Raw genomic sequence first — 24,190 nt, 5'->3', positions numbered from 1 at the left:
CACGCCCCTTGTCGGACCTCTTGTCCCGCGGTCTTCACGGCCTCAGGGGCCAGTTCTCTGCTTTAAAGTTCAGGACACCACCCTGGCCTGTCAGCCTGCCTAAGGAGTAGGGCCAGGGTGGCGGACGCCGCCCCAGAGGTCAGCCAGCCTACCACAAGGGTCTGCTGTCTAAACCCTTAGGTTCGCTGAGATCACCTGTCCTCCCGCCACCTCTCCACCAGGTACGCTAATTTCCCTCAGGCCGGACGTCCGGAGATTACCGGCCGGGTCCGACGGGCTGGAGGCTGCCCCTGCCCCACGCGCGCTCCGAGTTGCAGGGCGAGATTTTCCCAAGGACCTTGCGGGGAGGAGGTCACGGTGGAGACCTCAGCGGGGCGAGGGGCGGTGGACCCTGGCGCCCTGTGACCCTGATGGCAACCTCCCTGTGAGCCCTGAGCCATTTGGAAGGTGGCAGTGTTTCTGTCTCACCTGCCTTTGTTCTGCACAGACTTGCTTTCCTTATGGTATTTAAGTTTAGTTCTTTTAAAAAAGTGAAAAATGATATATCAGGGTTTGCTTATTTTGTTTTTTTTTTCTTCTGAAAAAGGAAGGTGATCATGGGGTTATAGTAAGGATTGAATTTTGTTCTAGGAATGGGGAACTACCCCACAGAAATTGGACTGGGTATGTTCCTCCTTTTAAAAAAAGTATTATGTTGTAAGTTCTTTTTCATTTCTTCCGGCCATAATATGCACTCATTGTATAGTGGTTAATCTTTTAATGTAATACTTAAGGGAAGTCAAGAGTGTGTCACTGTAACCATCTTGTAATGAAGTATACTAAAGCATAGTCAAGAGTAGATTGGGATGTTGGCCAAAGTAGAGATTGAGGTTGCCAAGGGAAATGAAAATTTTGTTTGGGACAGGTTTAGGTTGAAAAGTATGGAGCAACTATTGTTTATTAAACTGTGTTTATTAGATAGATGAAGATATTTGTAACTCAAGAGAGTGGTCTAGGAGAAAGGCTTATGGAGGACAAGAGATAATGGACATCAGCCATGGAGTTATGAATAGGAGCTTGCAGATCTTGAGAGTCAGCAGTATGTGTCCTTTGAGCACATACTTGATATTATCATTTCTATTGGGAAAAAATTACCTATTTTTAAAGTATAAACTACAGAAAGGACAAGATTTCTGTTATAAAACAGTTTAAAATGTTGAAAAACACTAATATAGAATATAGTTAATACCATAGACTGGAATGAAAGGGAGGGGTGTGTGTGTGTGTGTGTGTGTGTGTGTGTGTGTGTGTGTGTGTGTATGTAATTTATTGAAACCAAAATCTTTTACTAGCCATAAGAAGGCCTTGGCCAAAAGACAGAAATCTCCTTATCAGGTGAAGAATCAAACCTATTACTATGGGTTTGTGGTCTTGGGTGACCCAAGTGTAGTGCTTCTATTTAGCAAGGGGGAATAGGATGGGTGGAATTGGGAACCTGAGTTCAAACCACAGTACCCTACCCCTCCAAAAAACAGAACAAGATTTATGTTAAAGTAGAAATTTAAAATGTGCTTGGAGAACAACCCTTTGGATAAAAAGTTAAATTAATGGAAGCAGAGTTATTTGTCAGAAGCTTGATTAAAACATTCCTTTGAGCAAAATTGGAGAACTTTGAGCAGAGTCATGGTCTAGTTGCATGAACATTTGGCCTTGAGTCAAGAGAAATGAATTTCATTTAGTAATGGCCCCATCCTTAAGTGGTTTGATGACCTTGAATAAAGATTAACCTCTTTGTGCCAGGTGCTAGGGATCAAACTCAGGGATTTGAGCGTATTAGTCAAGCACCACGAACCTTTTCTCTTCTAGCCTTTTCTCCCCTCAGTTCTCGGAGTACTCCCAACTTTTTTTGATGATCCGAAGCCTTCCTTGGCCACCTGTAGGAAGCCTCTCTTGCATCCAGAGTGCCTGGATGTCCCTTGGTAGTGGTGGGAAATAGATCAACAAGCTGGCAAGAGGGAAATGGAAAACTTCCCCTCCTGTGGTCCCAGCCCAGGGTTAAAACAAGCTCAGAGAAGCGAGGCACATATCTTTCATGCTTGTCTTGCACATAAACTATTCTAACAATGGCCACCTAGGACTCATGTGCATCTCATAGCTCAAAATACATTTAATCCAACTATAGGAGTTTTTTTTTTTTACATTGTAACTGTAACATCATCATTCAGAACTCCAAATTTAATGTTTCTTCTGAGACTCAAGGAAAACTCAGCTGTGATCACCTATAGAAGTTTTAAAACCAAATTATGTTGAGTTAGGCATAGTCGTGCATCCCTGCAATCCCAACTATATTGGAAGCAGAGATAGGAGACTCACAATTGGAGGCTAGCCTAGGAAAAGTTAATGTTACTCTTATCTCTAAAAAGCTGTCCCATTTTGGTGCATACTTGTAATGCCAGATACTTGGAAGGCAGAGATAAGAAGATTGCTGTCTAAGGCCAACTTGAACAAAAGTATGAGACTTACCATAAACAACTAAAGCAAAACAGACTAGGGGTGTGGCTTGAATGATATTGTATGTGGAGGTCCCAAATTTTAAACCCAGTATTGCCAATTACCAGCACAAATTATATATACTTCTAAGATGCTTAAGTCACTGGGTAAAGATTACTATTCCAAAAGGAGGGAGTAAAAAATACTGAGGGATCATACCAAAGAAAATTTAAGCTCATCAAAGCAAACATTAAATCCCAAGTCTCCATGTTAGACATCTGTGGCATACCATGGTAGATCTGGGTTGCAAAGGGCAAAGTGGATCCAGTGCACACTGGGTGGACAGGCTGCAGCCCACATCACTACTCTCTCGGGTTAACTGGATACCGCCTGCAGCTTCCCTCTGCAGGCATTCCACACTCCTGGCATTGCTTCCTGCTTTGGGTCTTCACTGCAGCTTTGGTTTCACTCTCACAGCTCACCTACCATCCTGTCTAGGCCTGTTTACAGGAAATCCAGCCATATCACATACTGTCTGGCTTCTATGACTTTCCTTTCAAATCTTTCTGAGATCTTTCTCTTCAACTTCTCTTGAAATGTGCATGTTTGCAAAATTAGCATCGCATGAATGATGCCATGTGCAGCCATGGTGCCAGCTGTATTTAGGCCACATGTGCATAGGAAGAATGACAGCAATAGCTTCTTGAGTGACTTGATTCCAGTGTTTCTGGGTGATCTGGATGCTGGGGGCTGTAAAACAAAAGAAAGTCTTTGAAGCAGGTTCTATGCTTTTTAATGGCTTTGAGCTTGCAAGGGTGGAGTCTTCACTGTAGTCTTCTCTTCAGTAGACTAGGGCCTGGCCTCTAGTCCAGTTTTGAAAGAGACTCATTCCATCTGATACCTCACACCATACAACCTTTGTTGTAGATATTCCTGGTAGCATTCTAGCACGATAAGCTTTGCTTACAGCCTTCCTGACTTCACTAGGTTGATACTCCTGTGCCCTCAAGGCATAATTCCTATTGTCACCTTTATTAACTGTACCTTCCTAGGCAAAAACCTTGCCGTGAGCTCCTTTTCTGTACAAGCTGTGAATTTAAGTGTCTGCTCTTTTCCTTTTTGTTTCTGATTATCATGGTAAATCTGACTAAAAGCAACCAGTAATACCCAAGCCACTGCCTGAATGATTTGCTGCCTTGAAATTTCCTGTAAGCTGTATGTACTTCAAAGTCTTGAATAGTATTATAATATGGGTGGAACTTTTATTTCCATCTGAGACTTAACTGTCCTTTTTCTGTTAGCATTTTGTTCTTCTGAGCCTTTACTAGAGTCAACCATTAAGCTCTGCCTATATCATTTCTAGGCTTTTTCTAGCTGATTCCCCAAGTCTTTGGAATCTCCTGTAAACTAATTCTAAAGGCTCTCCCACATCTTTAGGCACAGTCACAGCAACGTTGAAACTCCCCTCTTGGCATCCGTACACTGTTGGTTACTGAAACAAATGCCTGAGACAATGAACTTGTAAAAACTTTATTTGAACTCCAAGTTTTGGAGGTTTCAGTTTATGACTAGTTGACTGTTGCTTATGGGCTTGAGGCAGCTCATCAATACATCATGGCTGCAGCCCATAGCAAAACCAGCCACCTGTGCCCAGGACTTGACAGAGATGAAGAAGCAGTTAGCTATCCACTTCAAGGGAATTCCTTCAGTAAGTCAAGATCACTCACTTTTTAAAGGTTCCATCACTTCCCAGTAGTATCCCACAGGTGAAAGACCAGTCCTTGAACTTAGGTCTTTGGAGAGCATCATAGCCAATTGACTGTGAACTGAAATCTCTAAAACTGTGAGCCAGAAATACACCTTTCAGTAACTTGTTTATCTCAGGAATTTGGTCACAGGTATTACAAGTTGATTAAAACTGAATGGAGACATTGGAATTCTTATGTACAGTTGGTGGAAATGTAAACTGGTATGGCTGTTAAAGCAAACAGCATGGAAGTTGTTCAGAGGCTTAAATATAGCACAACTATATATTCCACAGCCCCAGCTCTGAGTACTTACTCAAAACTGAAATCAGACCTCAAGGAAATGTGTATATTTACACATGGTTTACAGTTGTCAAGAGGTAGACATGCTCTATATGTCCTTAAATTTATATTTATACCTATACACATGCAAATGGACTATACCTGTCCTTCAACTGATGTTACACTATTAAATAACCTTGAACAAACATGTTAAATGAAATATGCCAGTTGTTAACCTGATTGATATATGATTCCAATTAGGAGGTATTAATATAGTAAAAGTCACAAAAGTAGAAATTAGAATTGGTTGTGGCATGGGGAGGGGGGAGAGAAATGTAAAGTTGCTGTTTAATAGGTATAGAGATTTTTTGTTTTGTCTTCTTTTCCTTTTCATTTTCATTTTTTTGGCCCTGGGGATTGAACCCAGGACATTGTACCTGCTAGGCAGGTGCTTTACTACTGAGCTACATCCCAGCCCAGGTATAGACTTGAAAAACATGAAAGATGAAAATATTCTAGACATTTTCTGCAGAATAGTATGCATGTCATTGTTCCACTATAAATGATGCAAAGGTTGAGCACTTTTTCTAGTTCTAGAGTTGTTTATTTTTAAAGATGCATATGCTAACTTGTATATCACAAAGGGTTTATAGAATTGTTTCATAACTTGAATGCTTACATTTGTGAAGTGTTCTTCATGTTTTTTTTTGTTTTTGGCCAGTCCTGGGCCTTGGACTCAGGGCCTAAGCACTGTCCCTGGCTTCTTCCCGCTCAAGGCTAGCACTCTGCCACTTGAGCCACAGCGCCGCTTCTGGCCGTTTTCTGTATATGTGGTGCTGGGGAATCGAACCTAGGGCCTCGGGTATACCGAGGCAGGCACTCTTGCCACTAGGCTATATCCCCAGCCCCTCTTCATGTTTCTTAAAGCATTTAATAGACCTGGGTGTAGGAAGACACTCCTGTAATCCTAGAGTTTAGGAGACTGAGGCAGGAAGATCACAGATTTGAGGCCAATTTAGGCTACTGAGACTTCGCGTCTAAAGAAAACAAAACAAAAGCCAACTTAATAGAAAGCATTGAATAAACAATTGTTGATTTCTTACAGTTTGTATACGCTCCTTTTCTTTAGACTTATTATTCTTTTCCTACATGAAAAGATAGGACACTTGTTCTTGTTTTTCACTACAGGTTTTCAGCTACTGATGTTACAAACAGTGAAATATTGGAGCATAGAATTGAGGAAAAGACTTAACCAGGGAGGTAAGGTAAGGAAGTCTATAAAAAGCAAAGGTGCTTTTAAGGTCTTGTTGGGAAAGGAGAGGAAATTGATTGGGATACATTGTATATAGTAGGGCCACAAACAGAAACCTCCTTTGTATGCTAATTTACATTTTTTAAGATTAAAAGTAAATTTTAAAAAATTTAAAAAGAGATTAACACCTAAGACAGCAGATGTTCAATATTGTAGTTAACTCTTCATAAGAAATCAAGAAACTAAAGTATCATCGTTTTATAAGACATTGATAAAATTTACAAAACAGGATTATGTCAAGATTGATGTTCCTAAATTTGTTCATTGTACTGTGAGAGAATATTGTAAAGTATTTAGAGCAAAGAAGCTTGAGTGTAATTTTGAATGGCTCAAAGGGGAAAAAAAAGAGAGACATAATGACATTGTGGGGTTTGACTCTGAATCAGTAGGAAATCATGTATTGCCAGCAGAATTATATATTGGTCTGTCCTTTCTAGAAAGGATTTGGGCAATTTGTATCAAGTTTCTTTATCTTGTGTCAGTCCTGAGGCTTGCTGGTCTAGGCACTGTTTTAGCTTTTTTTTGCTCAAGGCTAGCCTTGGACCACTTGAGCCACAGCTCCACTTATGGCTTTTTGATGATTGGAAATAACAGTCCATTAGACTTTCCTGTTCAGACTGGCCTTGAGCCACAATCCCTACATGTCAGCATTTGGAGTAGCTAGGATTACATAGGCTGTGATTTTGTGTTTTGTGTAAGACTGTGTATCCCAGGCTGGCTTGGAATTCATCATGATCCTCCTGCCTCTTTTCCAGGTGCTAGGATTATAGGTGTGTACCACCATGCCCCTGGTTGTTTTTAATTAGTAAGTTTATAAGTGACTTTTTTACTATACATGATACCTGACTTTATGAGGCGAGCACTTTTACCACTAGGCCATATTCTCAGCCCGATACCTGACTTTAAAAAACAAAATATGTTGCTTTTCTAAAATAATTTTTGAAAGATGCTTCTTATTAAAGTTATATGTTTTATTTAATACCTATGCAAAACTTGTGTTCAATAGAGATAGTACAATATTTAATGATATTCATATGAGATTATGGTATCTGAGTATTGTTTATGAAGTGAAACGTATAGTATCTGTAAATTCTGTAACTTTTTTGTTGGTCAGCTGCTTTTACTCTGTCACTTGCTCAGAGTCTATTTCCATAACTTTCTTAGCTGTCTTTAAAAATGTGATGCTGCGCTTAGAGATTAGCCGATACATAATAACCCTTTTAAGATCAGAGGACATTTTCTATTAGTGACAGTTGTATCCATGTACATGGAACTTATATATTTAATTTTAATAATGCCCGAAAGCATATATTCTGATATAATTAGGATTTTTTTTTCAATGTTAGGAATCCAGACCCAAGGTGTTACACATGTTCTGCAAGCTCTCTACCACTAAGTCCCAGCCTCTGGCTATTATTATTACTATTGTTGTTACGCTGATCCCAGGGCTTAATTAAATTCAGGGCCTTGGTGCTGTTCTTGACCTTCCTGGCTCAAGACTGGAGCTCTATCACCTGAGCCACAGCTCCAGTTCTGGCTTTTTGGGGGTTCCTTGGAGATAAGAGTCTCATAGACTTTTCTTCCTAGGCTGGCTTCAAACCTTAGACCTCAGCCTCCTGACTAGCTAGAATTACAGGGGTAGTCACCAGTACCCAGCTTGGGCTATTATTTTAGATGTTTAACATTACCAGTCAATTTTGAAGGCATTTGCTGTCAAACTTTTTCATGTTTTGCTTTTCTTTAACAGATTTTTCTCTAATTAGTGAAAAATATGGTTACTGAAACAGAAGACCCACGAATAGTCAAAGTGACACCTCTCCAGCAAATGTTGGCCTCTTGTACTGGAGCAATATTGACATCACTAATGGGTAAACTTATGTCACCAATATAAACTATATAATGTTGAATGAATCAGCACATCCATTAACGTTAGACTGTCTGTGAAATAATGTTATTACTGATTATAAATTATGCTAGTACTCCTTATCCGCCGGACAATATCAAAAGATGTCTGGGCAAAGAACATCAGGTGCCTTGAATTTAGTCTTTGCTTTGGGATTCTCAGGGTGAATACACTTGAGGACAGACTATATATATATTTATTTTATTTTATTTTATTTTTTTGCCAGTCCTGGGCCTTGGACTCAGGGCCTGAGCACTGTCCCTGGCTTCTCTTTGCTCAAGGATAGCACTCTGCCACTTGAGCCACAGCGCTGCTTCTGGCCATTTTCTATATATGTGGTGCTGGGGAATCGAACCAGGGCTACATGTATACGAGTCAAGCACTCTTGCCACTAGGCTATATTCCCAGCGCCAGACTATATTTTTCTATGAACTTTTCATTAAATCAGAGGTTAAAGAGAGTTTCTAAGATCCCCACCAACATCAGACTTCTATGCCTTACCTCTTCAAATAAAAATTAGATAAAATGTTTGCATATCGAATAAAACAACTTAGGCAATCTATGGTAGCCACCAAACAAACAGAATCTTACATTGTATTACAGTGAATTTTGAAAATTTCCTTTGATCACATTTTTGTTCTTTTCCTGTTTTGCCAGTTTGGGGTCTTGAAATTAGTATCTCATACTCTCATTCAGTGTTACTCATAGCTACCACTAGAGCCACAGCTCCAGCCTGCCTTTGCACTAGTAAATTGGAGGTTGGGATTCTGGTCTTTTCTTTCTGGGCTGGCTTTGAATCACAGTCCTCCAACTCTCAGCCTCTGAGTAGCTAGAATTATAGGCATAAGCCATCACTGCCCAGCTTGTTTTTCTGTTTCTTATAGTGAGTTTCTTACAGACAGCCAAATGACATAGGTAACAATTTAACATTGTAGTTATTTTAAGGTGGTTAGGTTTTTAATTAAGAAAACAAATTATTAGAAATAATAAAGTAGGTTACTTTATGATGTATCTTCAGTTTAGAATTTGGGGGCTATAAAATGTGACTTCCCAGATAAGGAAACATTTTTTTGGAAATATTATTTGGCACTTTTTTCTACTTAGATGAAGTAAAGAATACAAATTAAAATGATGTGATTTGTCATGTTGTTCCCAAATAACATAGCTTAAAGCTAAAAGGATCTATGACTAGCTTACTGAAGTTTTCATTTCCTACAGCTTTTATTGGTATAGGTAAATTTAACAGATTAGGAAGACTGATACGAATTGATTACGAATTACTTGTGATACAGATTTATTCTCAAATTTTTAATTAGACTTTTGAAACTTTAATTCCTTACTTTTGGAGAGTATTCTTCTAAGTAGTAAGTATAAGTAGTTTAGTATTAATGCTAGTGAAACTGTAGTTGTAGCTATGTTATAAATGACTGTTTATACCTGTTAGGGAAGTAACCACAGTATTTCTTTGCACCAGTCCTATGAAAGCAACATTTAAGGGCAAAAATGTTAGAATGTTACATTGAAGAGCTAGGAGTATAGCTTAGTTGGGAAGTATATTCAAGACTGCTTCCATAGTTTTATGAGTATTATACAGCAGTGTGGAAGGGTACAAATTTATATATTTTATGTTTTCTGGGAAATTGCTGTACAGTTGATATGTATCACTTGTTAACTGAAACTTATATATTCATAGTGACACCACTGGATGTAGTTAAAATTCGACTCCAAGCCCAGAGCAACCCCTTTCCCAAAGGTATGATGTGTATGTTACCCTGAAAGTGTTAGATCTATAAATGTTTCTCCAGTCATTTTAATTTTGACTCATTCTATTTTTGATAGTTTATTAAAATGGGTGTCTAATGTAGAAATGTTTATTCACCATTTTATAAGGTGAGGTGTAAGCATATACACATACATAAATATGTACATACATAACTATTATATCTACCACTCTTAGGACCTGAAGATTGTATATACTATATATGTGATGTACCCACATATATATACCTCTCAAGTGAGAGTAGAATTATAGACAGAATTATAGAACTTATGACACCTTAGAATCCTAACTTCTTTTTAAGTCTTTTGTCCATTCTAAGACATTTCTGACAACAGTTGCTTAAATCTAGTGATTGGAAATTCATAATTAGGCAACCTGGTTAATTGCTAGATAGTAGTTCTTGTGGAATTTGAGTAACTGTATGTTTTTTAAGTTTAGCAAGAATACCATTTTCATGGGCAATCTTTTAAAGCTTATTAAAGATAATGACATTTTTCACAAACTTAAGAGGCTGGCGATTTAGTTTAGCAATAGAGAACTTGCTTTGCAGGAACACAGCCATGAGCTTAAAACATAAAAAGAAAACCAAACCAAAAAAGTATATATATAGCAGAAGATAGACTGGCCTGTGAGAAAAATGGCTTATCGTATTGATTGCATAGAAATGGGATGTAATGAACAACTTATGTTTTAGATGAATAAAAGAATAGGCGAGTAACTAGAAACAACTAAAAGATAATTTGTTACATACTAAAGAAAGTCTGGAAGCTTGGAATCGTGACTCATTCTTGTAATCCTAGGTACTTGAGAGACTTGCGATTGGAAAGATTGAAGTTTGAGGCTAGCTCCAGCACATAGTTCATGAAATCCCATCTAAACCAATAGTTGAATTCAGTAGGTATCTCTATTGTTTCAGAAATGTGAGAGGTTGAGATCATGAATATCAAGGTTCCAAGCAAGCCTGGACAAAAAAAAAAAATAATAATAATGCAAAACTTCACCTCAATGAAAGAAACGGGCATATGGGAAGCACAAAATAGGAGGATCAAAGTCTGAGCTTACACTTGTGGGAAAAGCAAGACCCTATGGCAAAATTACCAATGTAATAAAGGGAAGGAAGTGTGGCTCTTCATTAGAGCACCTACCAACCTGAATTTAAACTCTTCAGTTCAAACTTCAAATCCCATCAAACAATGAAAACCAAAAGCAAAAGGAGATATTCAGACTTATACATTATGATACTCAGAATTGCATATTGAACAGAGAACACAGTTTTGGCAGCTAGAGTAGATCCAGTAAATAATTTGGTATTAGTGAAAGTTGTAGTAAATGTGACCAGTGACCAGTGACCAGTGGCTAGACTGAGAAGTACAGATGTAGAGGAAGAGCCAAAGCATAGCATTATTTACATTGAGGAACAAAATTATTCTCCCTTGTATACTGTTAAGTAAAAGCATTGCATCCATGTTCTTCCAAATCTAGGCTATCTTCATTTGTCTTGTTTCTTCATTCCCTTGAATAACATAAAATAATTTATTTCTATAATTTCCTCTACGACTTCACAAGTTTGAGTTTAGAATCCATTGCCATATCATTAAGCAAAATGGATTCATATATCTTTCACCCTTAAACGCAGTTACTTTCCTTTTTCAAAGTAATTTGTCTTTCCATGATTTTCTAGTCTCCTAGTTGTCCTTTCTCTGGTGTTTGTCTATAAAACTAGTTATGTGGAGTAATTATTGACTGTTGGACTCCTTTGTCAGGAAAGTGTTTTATGTACAGTAATGGACTCATGGATCATGTGTGTATCTGTGAAGAAGCAGGCAACAAGGCATGGTACAAGAAGCCAGGAAACTTCCAGGGAACATTGGTAAGGAGATTATATTATTTGGAATCATGTATCAATCGTAGAGAAGTGAAGTGTCATCATATTAAGTCAGAAAAAGCAAAGTCTTTCCTCTTTAGTAACTTTGATTGGATTATGCTTTTTATGGAGAAATAAAAGAGTGTGTAGCTTTATAAAATTAGGTATTTTTTAACAGGGCAAGGAGCCTTTATTAAGCTGAGGCATCCTCACCCTCTATTCACATAGGAGAGTGCAGCCATGGGCTTTTGTTTAGCAGGGTTTTTAAAGAGAACAGCCATATGCAGATGTCAGAGTCCTTAGTGATTACAGATACCAGTCTGCAAGGCTACAAAATAACTATATCATAACTAATTACTGCATGGCAGTCAACAATAAGTTGTCAAGATTCCATCCAGGCTAATGGCTATAAGACTAATGGCTACAAAGTAACATTCCAGCAAGTTTACATTTTTGGGCTCTCCCATACCATCAAAATTGGGTGAGTTTTTTTTTTATTTAGATAATTGTAGGTCATGTGTACTATTAAGACAATTGTATGAACAATACATCTAAGGTATCGTTAACTTAAAAATCAATTCTATCATTACCGGGATTTTGCTTGTTCCCCTTTTAGAGCTACAACCTGTGCTCTTTCCTACTTCGTAACCTCTGGCAATTGCTAATCTCTTCTCAATTTATACAATTTTGTCATTTCAAAAATACTATGTGTTTGGGATCATAATATATCTAACTTTTTCAAAGTTGGCTTTGGTGGGGAGGGTGTTAAGTAGAACTGAGCTGTGAAATCAGAGCCTTGCAGTAACTAGGCAAGCACTCTCCTGCTTGAGCTACACTTCCAATTCCTTAGACTTTTAAAGGCTTTACAAGTTTTTTGTTTTGTTTTTTGCCAGTCCTGAGGCTTGAACTCAGGACCTGAGCACTGTCCCTGGCTTCTTTGTGCTCAAGGCTAGCACTCTACCACTTGAACCACAGTGCCACTTCTGGCTTTTTCTATGTATGTGGTGAGGAGGAATCGAACCCAGGGCTTCATGTACATGAGGCGAGCATTTTACCACTAGGCCATATTCCCAGACCCAAGGTTTTACAAGATTTTTACATATAGGGTCTCAACTTTTGCTAGGACTACCCTAGGATCATAATCCTCCTCTTACGCCTCCCAGATTGCTAGGATTACAGTCACCTGTACCTGGCTTACATATTGAGATGGAGTCTTGATAACTTTTTTTCCTACACTGTCTTTAAATATAGCTACATTCCCAATTTCTGATTCCAAGAAGGATTACGGGTAGGAGCCATCATACCCAGCTCATTTTTTGTTTTTGCTTTCTTTTTTAATCAATAGTTTCTTTCTGTAGTCTAGACTGCCATAGAACTAACTCTTTCCTATACAGACACAACACACACACACCACACACACACACATACACACACACACACACACTCCTCCTGCCACTGTATCCCAAATTGTAGGGATATAGGCATTTCTAACTTACTATAATTTTCCAGGTTGTTACATGTATCAATCATGTTTCTTTTTATTGCTCATTAGTGTTCCATAGTATGCACATGCCCCAGATTGTTTGCAAGGCTGTTTCTAGTTTGTAGCTTTTTGGAACAAAAGTTCTTGTAAACATTTGCAGCTTTTTGTGATAAAGTAAGCCTCAGGAGCATATAGCTAGAGTAGAGCAGTTGAAGAGCAGAGCAGTTGAACATCTTAATATGCTTTGCTTTACCTAGGACAACATTCCATGCTTTGTGATGAGTTTCTTAGCACAGTGTTTTATGGTTCATTTATATTGCAGCATGTCATATTTGTGTTTACATTCATCAGTTGATGGAAATTTGGGTGGTTATTTCCACTTTTATGAAAGAATGATGCCGCTGTGAACACTCAAATGTTTGTGAATATGTGGTTTAATTTTTCTTGACTATCTGGAATTGGGATTGATGGGTCACATTATACCACTATATTTGTCCTTTAGAGAAAGTGCCCACCTATTTTCAAGCATGGCTATATCATTTTATTCCTACAAGAAATTTATGAGGACTCCTATCTGTTCATAGTGTCATTAGTACTTGTTATCTGTCTCATTTATTTTTGTGATGAGGTCCTGAGTTCAAGCCCCAGTCCAGCACTCCCCTCCCAATAAAAAGTGATGGAAGGAGTGAGAATGTTTGGGATATATTGTACATATGTGCAGAAATATCACAATGAAACCACCCTTGTACAGTTAACAGTGTGCCAATTAAAAGGAAACTTACAGAGATAAAAAGCTTTATAATAGAACTGAATAGTACAATCTAGAGCCAAGTAATAGAGACATTATTCTGTAAGAAAGATTTTACAGAAGTACCATTTTACTTATGTTTTTTTTAAAAATTGTTTTTTTAAAAAAAGAATATGTACACTTGAATCCAGAAAGCTTATATTTTAGAAATCAATGCATAAAAGAATCATCAGTTGTCATAATTTGACTTTTCTACTATATATAGAAATGTATTTTTCTATTATAGGATGCCTTTTTAAAAATCATTCGAAACGAAGGCATTAAATCCCTGTGGAGTGGTCTTCCTCCTACTCTGTAAGTTAAATTAAATATTTTTTCTGCTGAGTGGTAGTTGTAAACAGCATGGTTAGACAAAGTCTTTTTTAAATACCTTTTTTATACTTACTTTACTTACACTTATTTTAAATACTTGTGCTCTTCCGGAAGCATTGTTTTTTGACTCTCACAACTCATCTGGTGATGTGCTTGGATGATTCAGACCAAAGGAGGGCTGTGCTCATGGATATGGTTCATTACAGCTAAAAGATACAAAGCAATGAGTAAGGGAAAAAGGCACATTGACTAGGAGTTGACCAGTCTGTAGCCTTCTAAAGGTATCTCTTATAGCATTACACATTGTTGTTCTAGTAACTGACTAGATGTAGTATGCAGCGTGTCTACATTAGTAACCGTTGAGTTTGCCAACTTGGTTATCAAGAACATTTCATTTTTGTGACAAGCTTTGGTTAATAAAACATCTGGCTCCCAGAAAGAAAGTAAGCAAGTAAAATATATGATTTGTATAGTTTTATAGCTGTTCATGAACTTTTTATATTCATGTGCTTTTTATTTCAGTATTACTATGGCCAACATTAATTGAGAAGGCAAATCTGGGAGACCAGAAACAGACCTAGCAAGTCAAGAAGTTATTAAAGATGCCTAATAAATCTTCTCCCATTTATGACTTGGGATTGTGCACTTTACATGATCTGAGTTTGGTTACATGACAATGCTGTATATCATATTGTAATTTATCTTCATGAGTAAAATTTAAAATTTTAAAGGGCAAATGCCTATTACATCTTTTTTACCGTTTACTAATTTTAAATGAATATAAATAAATCATGGGCTGACTGGATTTTTTTTTATTTACTATTTTGTTGTAGCTTAGAATACTGAATTTTGCGGGGGATGGTGCCTCCAGCCCTTTTTGCTCATTAACTTACATTATTTATACAAGGGGAAGGATTTCATTGTTACCACTCCACACGTTTTCAATCTCATTCCCTCTATCATGCTTTTCCTCCCCCAATAGCACCCTGAACAGATTTCCTTATTTCATTTTCATAGCTGCAAACAATCTGTTTTAAGGGTATTCAGCCACCTTTATCCTCCCATCTACTCTGGCTATTTTTTAGTTAGCCTCACATTTTATTCCCTGGCTGATCTGAAATGTGATCACCCTTCTGTGCCTTCCTATTGTCTCTGGGGAAGACAGGCATGCTGCACTGAGCTAGGTGAGGCCAAAGATACACAGTTTCTAGTCATTGAATGCCATGAAGTCTTTCATTCTCACTGGCCTTGAACCATCATCCCCCATCTCTGTTTCCCAGGTAGCTAGGATTACAGGCTTGAGTCATTTTATACCTGGGTATAATATTTCAATTTAATAGTATTTGTTAATTACCTTCTACCTCCTACCCCAATATGAAGGATTCAACACAGGACCTCATAATTGTTAAAACACTTGAGCCATGCCATTGAGTCCTTTTTGAGACTTTTTGAACACCTCATGGGGGGGAAAGGGAAGGGGGAGGAGGGAGGGGATTATGAGGGACAAGGTAACAAACAGTACAAGAAATGTATCCAATGCCTAACATATGAAACTGTAACCTCTCTGTACATAAGTTTGATAATAATTTGAAAAAATAAATAAATAAAAATTAAAAAATAAGAAAATTCTAAACAAATTTCTTTGTGTGTCTCTAACAGAGTGATGGCAGTTCCTGCTACAGTTATTTATTTTACCTGCTATGATCAGTTAACTGCTCTTCTGAGATCTAAATTAGGAGAAAATGAAACCCGAATACCAATTATTGCTGGAGTTGTGGCCAGATGTAAGTAATAAGCTTTTATTTTCATTTTGATTTTTGTTTAGACTTTCTTTAAATTTTGACCTTCATAAAGAATTTGTATAATGTACATAATGCTGGTAAAATATACTTTGTATTGTTTTGTACTAATTTGTTACTGTATAGACTCTAGAAGTCACATGATAATGGTAGTTGTCACCAGAACAGGATGCAGTTAACCCATGTTGCTTGACACTTGAACATTTTTTAGAGTGAGGATAAAATTGTGTCTTATTCACTTAAATATTTCTAAGGAATCATCTGAATCTAGACATGATTTCAGCCAATGTCTTGAATCATTTTTCTTATAAAGTTAGGGTTCTTGAGCTTGTAGAATGGGATTTGCCTCTATTTAGAATAATGCTTTTCTTTGTGCAATAGGACTAATGTTATTTGGGGCAACTAACCAGAACTGGTGACAATAACATAGGTGACTCTAACATTGTCTTCCTTGAAAGTGTTGAAACCAGAAAATGGCATATGAAAATAGAAACATTTATGAAGGAAAAAGACATTTGGTCTTAAGCTTATAGACATTTCAGAATAAAGATTAAATATCATAAAACACATTAAATATTTTTTGCATGTATATTTGCATACTACATAGTTTTCTTTTTGTCTTGTTTTATTTGTATTAGTTGGTGCAGTAACTGTGATAAGTCCCTTAGAATTGATTAGAACCAAGATGCAGTCCAAGAAGTTTTCTTACAAAGAACTACATCAATTTATCATCCAGAAAGTATCTGAAGATGGTTGGGTTTCCCTTTGGAAGGGCTGGGCTCCTTCTATTCTTAGAGATGTACCTTTCTCAGGTAGGATTTCTCTTATTAGTATTTACTAAAGTATTTACTACTTCTACCTTTATAGTTAAGGGCAAATTATTTTCTGGTCTGACCACACATTTCTAGTTCATTGTTGAGCTTTCCAATATCTACGATCTTTTATTGAATGAACAATTTCTAACTCAAGCCTAGATTTCCTTTCCTTTTAAAACATTAATTGATGGATATTCCCATTCAGAAAATATACACTACCTTTAACATTATTTTAAATAAGTCATAATCATTAAGGTAAGTAAGCTACAAATCCGAATATAAAATCCACTTAAGACCTGTTTTTTAATTATTAAAAATTATTTCCCCATTAAATGAGTATGCTATAAATGAGTCTTATAAAACAAATAGGTAAGTGTGTCTAACCAAGGTGTTTATATATGTTAAATATATAACCATAGATTCTTGTACTGTTTATTTTTATTTACTTATTTTTATTTTTAAAGTGGAGTACAGAGGGGTTATAGTTTTATATGTAAGGCTGTGAGTACATTTCTTGTGTGTTTATTTTTTTAAAGCATGTATTTGATTGTAAGAAGAAGCATAGATATAAGCTAGGAAGTGTACTAGTGAATGAATGCCTGTGAACTACTGTAGATTATGGACTTGAGCATGACAATTTTTAACTCATGATGCCACATGTATGCTCTTTCACTATTATATCCCCAGTAGTAAGCAATTTACTGGATTTTTATTATTTACTTGCCTTTTTCTCCAAAATTTTATCCCTCAGCTGGGATCCCTCAGCTGTAGTTGACTTTAAAAAAAGGTTTTTTGGGGGGACTGGAAATGTAAATCAGTGGTAGAGTTCTTCCCTAAAATGTATGGCCTGGGTTTTATCCCTGACACTGAAAATCAAGATTCTCTTTTGTTTTTATATGTAACTTTTATTCATTTTTAATCTTATTTGTTGATAAGAAAACAATAATGCTATAAAATATTTAGTTTCTTTATGTTTCTATGCAATAGTTTTCCCTATTGAATTGTTGGGTCATACAAATACCATATATACATTTAATATGTACATATATACATTGTTAGAAAGTAGTGAACACTACTAAAGTAACTATATAAATCTGTATATCTACCAACCATATGTTACTTATCTTGCAGTTTAACAGCATTAACAGCTCAAAAATTGAAAGTATTTTGTGTTAATTTACACTTTACTGATTACTAATAAGATTTGGCACTGTTTCATTAGCCATTCAGTTATTTATAATTGACTGAAATAGACATTCAGTCTATGGAGAGCCCATGGTAGCTTGTGGTCTCAGCTTCTTTTATTGAGTATCTTGAGTTGCTGCTGATATGTAAGGTCATCTCTGCCACCTTAAATTTTCATGGATTTCTGGGTTTGTTTCATTGATTAATCTGTCCAAGTATGTGTGCATTCCTCTCCTAAATTACTATTGCTTTATAAAAATCTTGATGTCGCCTCATTTTTCATTTCTAGGAATCATATCTATTCTTTTTCTAAGTACCAGTTGGGTTTCTTCTTATATATTACATAAATATATCAGGTGTCCCTGTTGTTTTATTTTACTCACTGCAAAGGAAATAGTTTTATTGTTTCAACCTTGCTAATTATTTTTACTAAAGGCTTTTGTTTCAACTCTTTTATCAGGTTAAAGATACTCCCTTTTATCTTTGGGTTTTTCAAAGAAATTTGTTTTAAATGGCAATGATAGATTTTTATCAATTAGTTTTTCATCATCATTCACTTAACCAATGATTTTTATAATGTGGTAGGTAAGTTTTATTATATTAATTACTTTTGAATTGCTGGGGTAACAATAAGAGTATGGTCTTTTATGGAAAACACTTTTAACTTCCATTTTTTCTCCTCTTTTTTCTTTTTTTAAGGATTTTTATACCTATGTTCATCAATTGAATGCCCATACTTTTTCTTTCTTCCTTTTGTCCTTGTTTGGCTTTTAACTTATTGTCTCGTTTTATTGATTACAGTAAGAGTTTTTGGTGGCATTTTGCTTTGTTTATAAGGCTTAAATATTACTTGGAATTTCCATCCCCACTTTTTAAAATCCTAGCCAGTCTATGCAGAGAGCAAGGTGTACCAAGGTTAGAATTTTTCGTTTCTTTTTATTTATAACTTCATAAATATTTTCTGTATAGTTCATACTTTATTTCTAAATATGTGCTCATTTCATTCTCTGTTTTTGTAGCAATGTACTGGTATAACTATGAAATTTTAAAGAAGTGGTTATGTGAGAAATCTGGTTTATATGAACCAACATTTATGATCAACTTTACGTCAGGGGCATTGTCTGGTTCTGTAAGTTTATTCTTTTGTTTTTAATACTCCAGCAAATGGGAATTACATAGTAAAATGGAGTAAACTATGATATAGAACTTCATGTATATTGAGAGTACTTTTTCTGATGATTTAAAACCTATTCAGATCTAAAGTCTTAAATCATTAAAATAATTTACAGTGTCTTGTGTTTATGTTTTTATTTTAAATACATATAACTTCTGCATTTGTTAGATCATTACAGTTATAATCATGATTATTTTAAAAATTCCATTAAAACATTCGCTGGAAATTTTTAAATATTTGCTACATACTGGTGAATTTCTGCATTAAAATATGTGTTATGGCTTCACATGAAGTAAAGGAGGAATGGAGTCCACAGAAGCTTCAGAAACTGAATACTGGTTTGGAAATAGAGAAATCTGAGATTTTGCCAAGAATAGCTAGTTGTATGATATCAGCAAGTAAGGGAGCCATGTTCTGAGACTGTGGTCCCAGGTATACAGGCCTTATCTAAATCCTTTGTAAGGAATCCTTTTAGTAATCCTTAATTTTTCTTTAAATGTATCTGGATGTAATTAAAACTTAAGTTTGTTATGATTTTCATATCATCCTTGTTATATAGTGCTAATTAGAAATTAAAAATACCTTAGCAAAATTGAGTAGATTTAAATTAATCACTTTTACTTTCTGATAGTTTGCAGCTATTGTAACTTTACCATTTGATGTGGTGAAAACACAAAAACAGACACAACTTTGGACTTCAGAAAGTCATAAAAGTAAGTTTAAAGCATTTTTCTTTTCTCTCTGTGACATTACATCAGAAATAATTGAAATAAGAAAAACCACGTTGTTTCTCTTATATAAAAACATGTGTTAGTGCAGTGGAATATCCAGGAAAAAAATGCCATAAACCCCCCAAAAATAAGAAATCAAAACTTGTTTTCTTTGCTTTCCCTCCCTCCCTCCCTTCCTTTCTTTTCTTCCCTGCCTTTTTTCCTTCTTTCTTTTTCATTTTATCTCTTTCTTTCTTTCATTTTTTTCCTTTCCTTTGCCTGTCCTGGGGCATGAACTAGGGGCCTGGGCACTGGGCACTGTCTTAACCTTTTTGATCAAAACTAGTGGTCTACCCCTTCATCCATAGCACTTACAGCTTTTTAGTGATTAATAAGAGTCTCACTGACTTTCCAGCCTGGGCTGGCTTCTAACTAGGATCCTCAGAACACAGCCTCCTGAGTAGCCTGGACTATAGGCATCAGCCACCAGCACCCAGCTCTTGGTATATTTTTGAAAGCATATGCAAACACTGTATGTATTCCCTTTTTGTTTGACTAGTTTTAGCTTCCTTTTAGTATTTATAAGCATTGAAAAACTTTAATTTCTTTCAACCTGATCATTAATCTTTTTTTAAACTTATTTGTAACCTGTACCTTCTATAACAAAAGTATATTCTATTTTGTCTGGTTCTCCCATATCATCATGTATTCTTTTTAAAAAAAATACAGCCAAACTGGACATAGTGGTACATGTCTGAAATTCCAGCACTCAGAAGGATTGAGAATTTGTTGTAAATTTTGACTATTTGATGGCTAGCCTGATCTATGTGGTAAGAATCTGGTTTCCAAAACAATTACATAGATATACTTATGTCTATGTCCAACCCATGACAAAAAATCCATTACAAAATTGTGTTGTATTAATTTTGATAACCTAGTGTATGTAAATAATACATTCTTACCTATGACAGTATTATACAAAAAGTAAAACAGACATAATATGAAAGAAAACTTGACCTTAGGCCTCTGAAACAAATCTGATAGCTTCTAATAGCTACTAATGAAAACAGGGGAGATAAAGCTTTCTTTTATTAGCTTTCAAGCTTGAGGCTTGTAGCTGCTCATGCAACTTTCTTTTGTCATTCAAAATAATTTTGTTTCACTCTTCTTGTAATCAGAATTTTCTTTCTCTTTTTAAACAAGCTATTGGATACAATAAGAATATTTTCTTTTGTATAATTGGTTATAATTGGTTCATGAAAATTGTGACATTTTTGTGGTATGATCATAATGGTGTTAGTAGTGGTGGTATGCAGGGAGAAAAATAAGGATCTTTGCAGGTAGATTCTCATGAATACTAAAATTGGGTCTATTATTTACCTAGAGTCACAGTTACCAAGGTAAACAGTCATTGGAGTTGCTAAAGTACTTTTTGGACGCATAAACCTTGGTGGGTATCACTTCCAGTATACTCGCTTACTAAATCTAGTGATGAGTACATCATTTGTCGGAAAAATGCTGCAACTGTTTTACAAGCTGCCTTTAACTATGTAACCAAGGCTATTTCTATTGCCTCCACTGAGATTACAGCTATGCACCACCATGCCTAGCTGGCTTCCACTTTTTAAACTTAGTGCAAGTCTACTCTTTATGATAAATGTTCATTTTTCTCCAAACATAGTCAACATTCTAAAATACTAATAGTTAATTTTTAAACATTTTAAGCTATTTTTGAAGCAAAATTAACTAATAAAAAATGGTTGTATTTATGGTGGGTGCCTGTGGCTCACAGTTGTAATCCTAGCTCCTCAGGAGGCTGAGGTCTGAGGATCATGGTTCAAAGCCAGCCCATGCAGAAAAGTCCTTGTGAGACTCTTTATCTCCAATAAACTATCAGAAAAAGCCCGAAGTGGTGCTGTGGCTCAAGTTATAGAGTGCTAGCCTTGAGCACAAAGAGGCTTAGAACAGACCCCGAGTTAAAGCCCAGGACTGGTAAAAAACAAAACAAAACAGGTTATATTTGGCATATATTCTTACTTAAAAATCTTCCAACCTGACTAAAGAAGAATACTCTCAGTAGAAGAACACAAACATGCAATGCCTATGCACCTCAGATCATAAAAAATAATATTTATCAAAATGAACTTCAGGAAATGGAAATGAGGTATTTTTGTTTGTTGCTGTTCTTTGTCTTCTTTTCTTTATGCCTTGCTTTGTTTGGTTTATATGTCTTTGAAAAGGTAAGGAGAGGTAAAGGAATAGAAGAACAAAGGGTAAACAAACGTAGCAGTGGTACTCACCAGACACTGTTGAAAATGAACTATACAACCTGTGGGTGGGGATGGGATGGAAAAATGGGGAGAGTACTAGGGAAGGAGTGACATCCAAAATGAAATGTACTCTTATAACCTGACTTAGGTAATGATATTCCATCTTTACATCACCTTTAGAACAACAATTAAAGGTTTAAAAAAAGTCTTCCATTTTAGCCAGGTACCAATGGCTGACACCTGTAAACCTAGCTAATCATAAGGCTGAGATCTGAGGATTGTGGTTTGAAGTCAGCTCCTGTAGGCAAGTCTGTGAGACTATTCTCCAATTAATCACCAAACATCCAGAGATGGAACTGTGGCTCAAGTGGCAGAGTATTAGCTTTGAAGAATAAAGCTCTGGAACAGCATGCAGGTCCTAAATTTAAGCCCCAGGACCATCAGGGACACAAGCACACACACACTCACACACTCACATACTCGCTGAGTTCTGGTGACTCATGCCTTTATTCCTAAATACTCAGCTGATATCTGAGGATCACAGTATAAAGCCAGCCCAGGCAAGAAAGCTCATTGAGACTGTTGTTTCCAATTAACACAACCCTCAAAACAAAACAAACAAAAAAAGCCAGAAGTGGAGCTGTGGCTAGCTGTGCCTAACTGGCAGAGTGCTTGCCTTGAATAAGAAACTCTAAGGGACTGAGTCCAGGCAGAGTTCAAGCTTCGGTACTAACACCAAAAAATAAAAGAAAATAAATATCCTCACTTTCAGTAGTTATGAAGAATGACAACAAGAAGACATTTTTATGAATTGGATCACTGAGGAATTTTGGACAACTGCTCTGGAAACGTCAAGAAATGTTCTTTGAGCTTTCAGACCCATTCCTATTTATGTCCCCTTTAGAAGCTTTCATCCATGTACAAAGACAAGTGAGATACAACCAGTCTCTTGGCAAGAAAAAAGGTATATTACGGTAACCTATGAAATGCAATGCGATGCAGCAAATGAATAAAGCAGAGCTACACTCACCAACATAGCTCATTTAAGCAACACATTGCAAGAGGAAATGCACAGTACAACAATAAACATGAAGTTTAAGTGCAGAGCAAGGATATACATTATGGATACATTCAGATGTACAATTTTAAACAAAAATACGAGAAGATAAAGAGTGGTTACCTCTGAGAAGGGGAAAACAAGATGGAGGGATGTACATGGGAGGCCTCATTTATATCTGAAAATTACAGTGGCTAATGCTTTTAATACATTTGAATGGTCAATAAATGATTTCATTCTATAATATTTGGTATTGAAATATTTAGTACCATAACGTATTTCTTTACAAAGTAAGAGATTCCTTATTACCTTTAGGACTAGGTAAATGAGACATAAAGTAAAAAAAAGTTGCCTACTTGTAGTATAAAGTTCTTATCAACTTTCTTGAGAATGTTACTTTGATTTATAAATTTTATTTATTTATTTGCCAGCCCTGGGCCTTTGAACTTAGGGCCTGGCCACTGTCCTGGCTTCTTTTTGCTCAAGGCTAGCATTCTGCCACTTGAGCCACAGCACCACTTCTGGCTGTTTTCTATATATGTGGTGCTGGGGAATTGAACCCAGGGCTTCATGTATGCGAGGCAAGTACTCTTGCCACTAGGCCATATTCCCAGCCCTGATTTATAAATATTTTGTGATTGGTTTATAATATATGTCCCTTTCTTTGGTTGCAGTAGTTATGTTTTCACTTACATTATTTGTATTGATAGGTTAGCTATTTAAATCATTCCTAGTTTCTTTTTGTAGTCAGAAATTTTGGTATCTCACTTAAATTGTGATGTGTTAACCCATTAAATAAAATTATAGCAAACTAGTTTGCTCTAACTATATTATATGCAACTAAGTGGGGTTCAGTGTGTTAATTGCCTTACATGTATAGTGTACACTGACCGAATCCAGCCTCCTTTCATTCTGTACTGGAAATTCTTAAATTGGGATTTTAAATAGCATTTTTCTTTTAATATTTAGTTTCTGTGCCTTTGAATATGTCAACTTGGGTTATAATGAAGAATATTGTTGCTAAAAATGGGCTTTCCGGATTATTTACAGGTAAAAATACTTGCTTTACCAAATTATTGAACCAGAATGATTCATTTAAAATTGATCACTTTCTATAATTATCTTTAACATTCTATTAATTTTTCTTCTAAATATTTTGCTACAAGTTAATTGAAATGCTATATAGCAGTAGATTAATTAGTGATGGGATAAATTTCTCATA

The 24,190-nt window shown here is 36.1% G+C and overlaps 1 protein-coding gene across 5 annotated transcripts in view; it reads left to right on the top strand.

Annotated features, from left to right (window-relative positions):
• The first annotated feature begins 47 nt into the window (after positions 1 to 47).
• The window catches only part of Slc25a40 (solute carrier family 25 member 40), a 45,392-nt gene continuing 21,249 nt past the window's right edge, over positions 48 to 24,190 (top strand). For 2 of the 5 annotated variants that reach the window (XR_007210080.1, XM_048339955.1), the window contains exons 1-11: positions 50 to 221; positions 5,685 to 5,756; positions 7,556 to 7,676; positions 9,405 to 9,464; positions 11,255 to 11,361; positions 13,873 to 13,940; positions 15,618 to 15,742; positions 16,396 to 16,569; positions 18,777 to 18,886; positions 19,563 to 19,644; positions 23,938 to 24,018. Coding sequence is in view for 4 of the 5 variants with exons in the window: in XM_048339955.1 (XP_048195912.1) it covers positions 7,580 to 7,676; positions 9,405 to 9,464; positions 11,255 to 11,361; positions 13,873 to 13,940; positions 15,618 to 15,742; positions 16,396 to 16,569; positions 18,777 to 18,886; positions 19,563 to 19,644; positions 23,938 to 24,018 (904 nt within the window). In the remaining variant the exon portion in view is untranslated. Of the gene's footprint in view, positions 222 to 5,684; positions 5,757 to 7,555; positions 7,677 to 9,404; positions 9,465 to 11,254; positions 11,362 to 13,872; positions 13,941 to 15,617; positions 15,743 to 16,395; positions 16,570 to 18,776; positions 18,887 to 19,562; positions 19,645 to 23,937; positions 24,019 to 24,190 lie in introns of all 5 variants that reach the window. The other 3 variants (XM_048339957.1, XM_048339958.1, XM_048339956.1) reach the window with 3 other exon arrangements.

Source organism: Perognathus longimembris, chromosome 2, assembly GCF_023159225.1.
Source record: "Perognathus longimembris pacificus isolate PPM17 chromosome 2, ASM2315922v1, whole genome shotgun sequence".
Taxonomy (NCBI): Eukaryota; Metazoa; Chordata; class Mammalia; order Rodentia; family Heteromyidae; genus Perognathus; species Perognathus longimembris.
The sequence above is the reverse complement of the archived record's forward strand: the minus strand, read 5'-3'. Positions and strand labels throughout refer to the sequence as shown.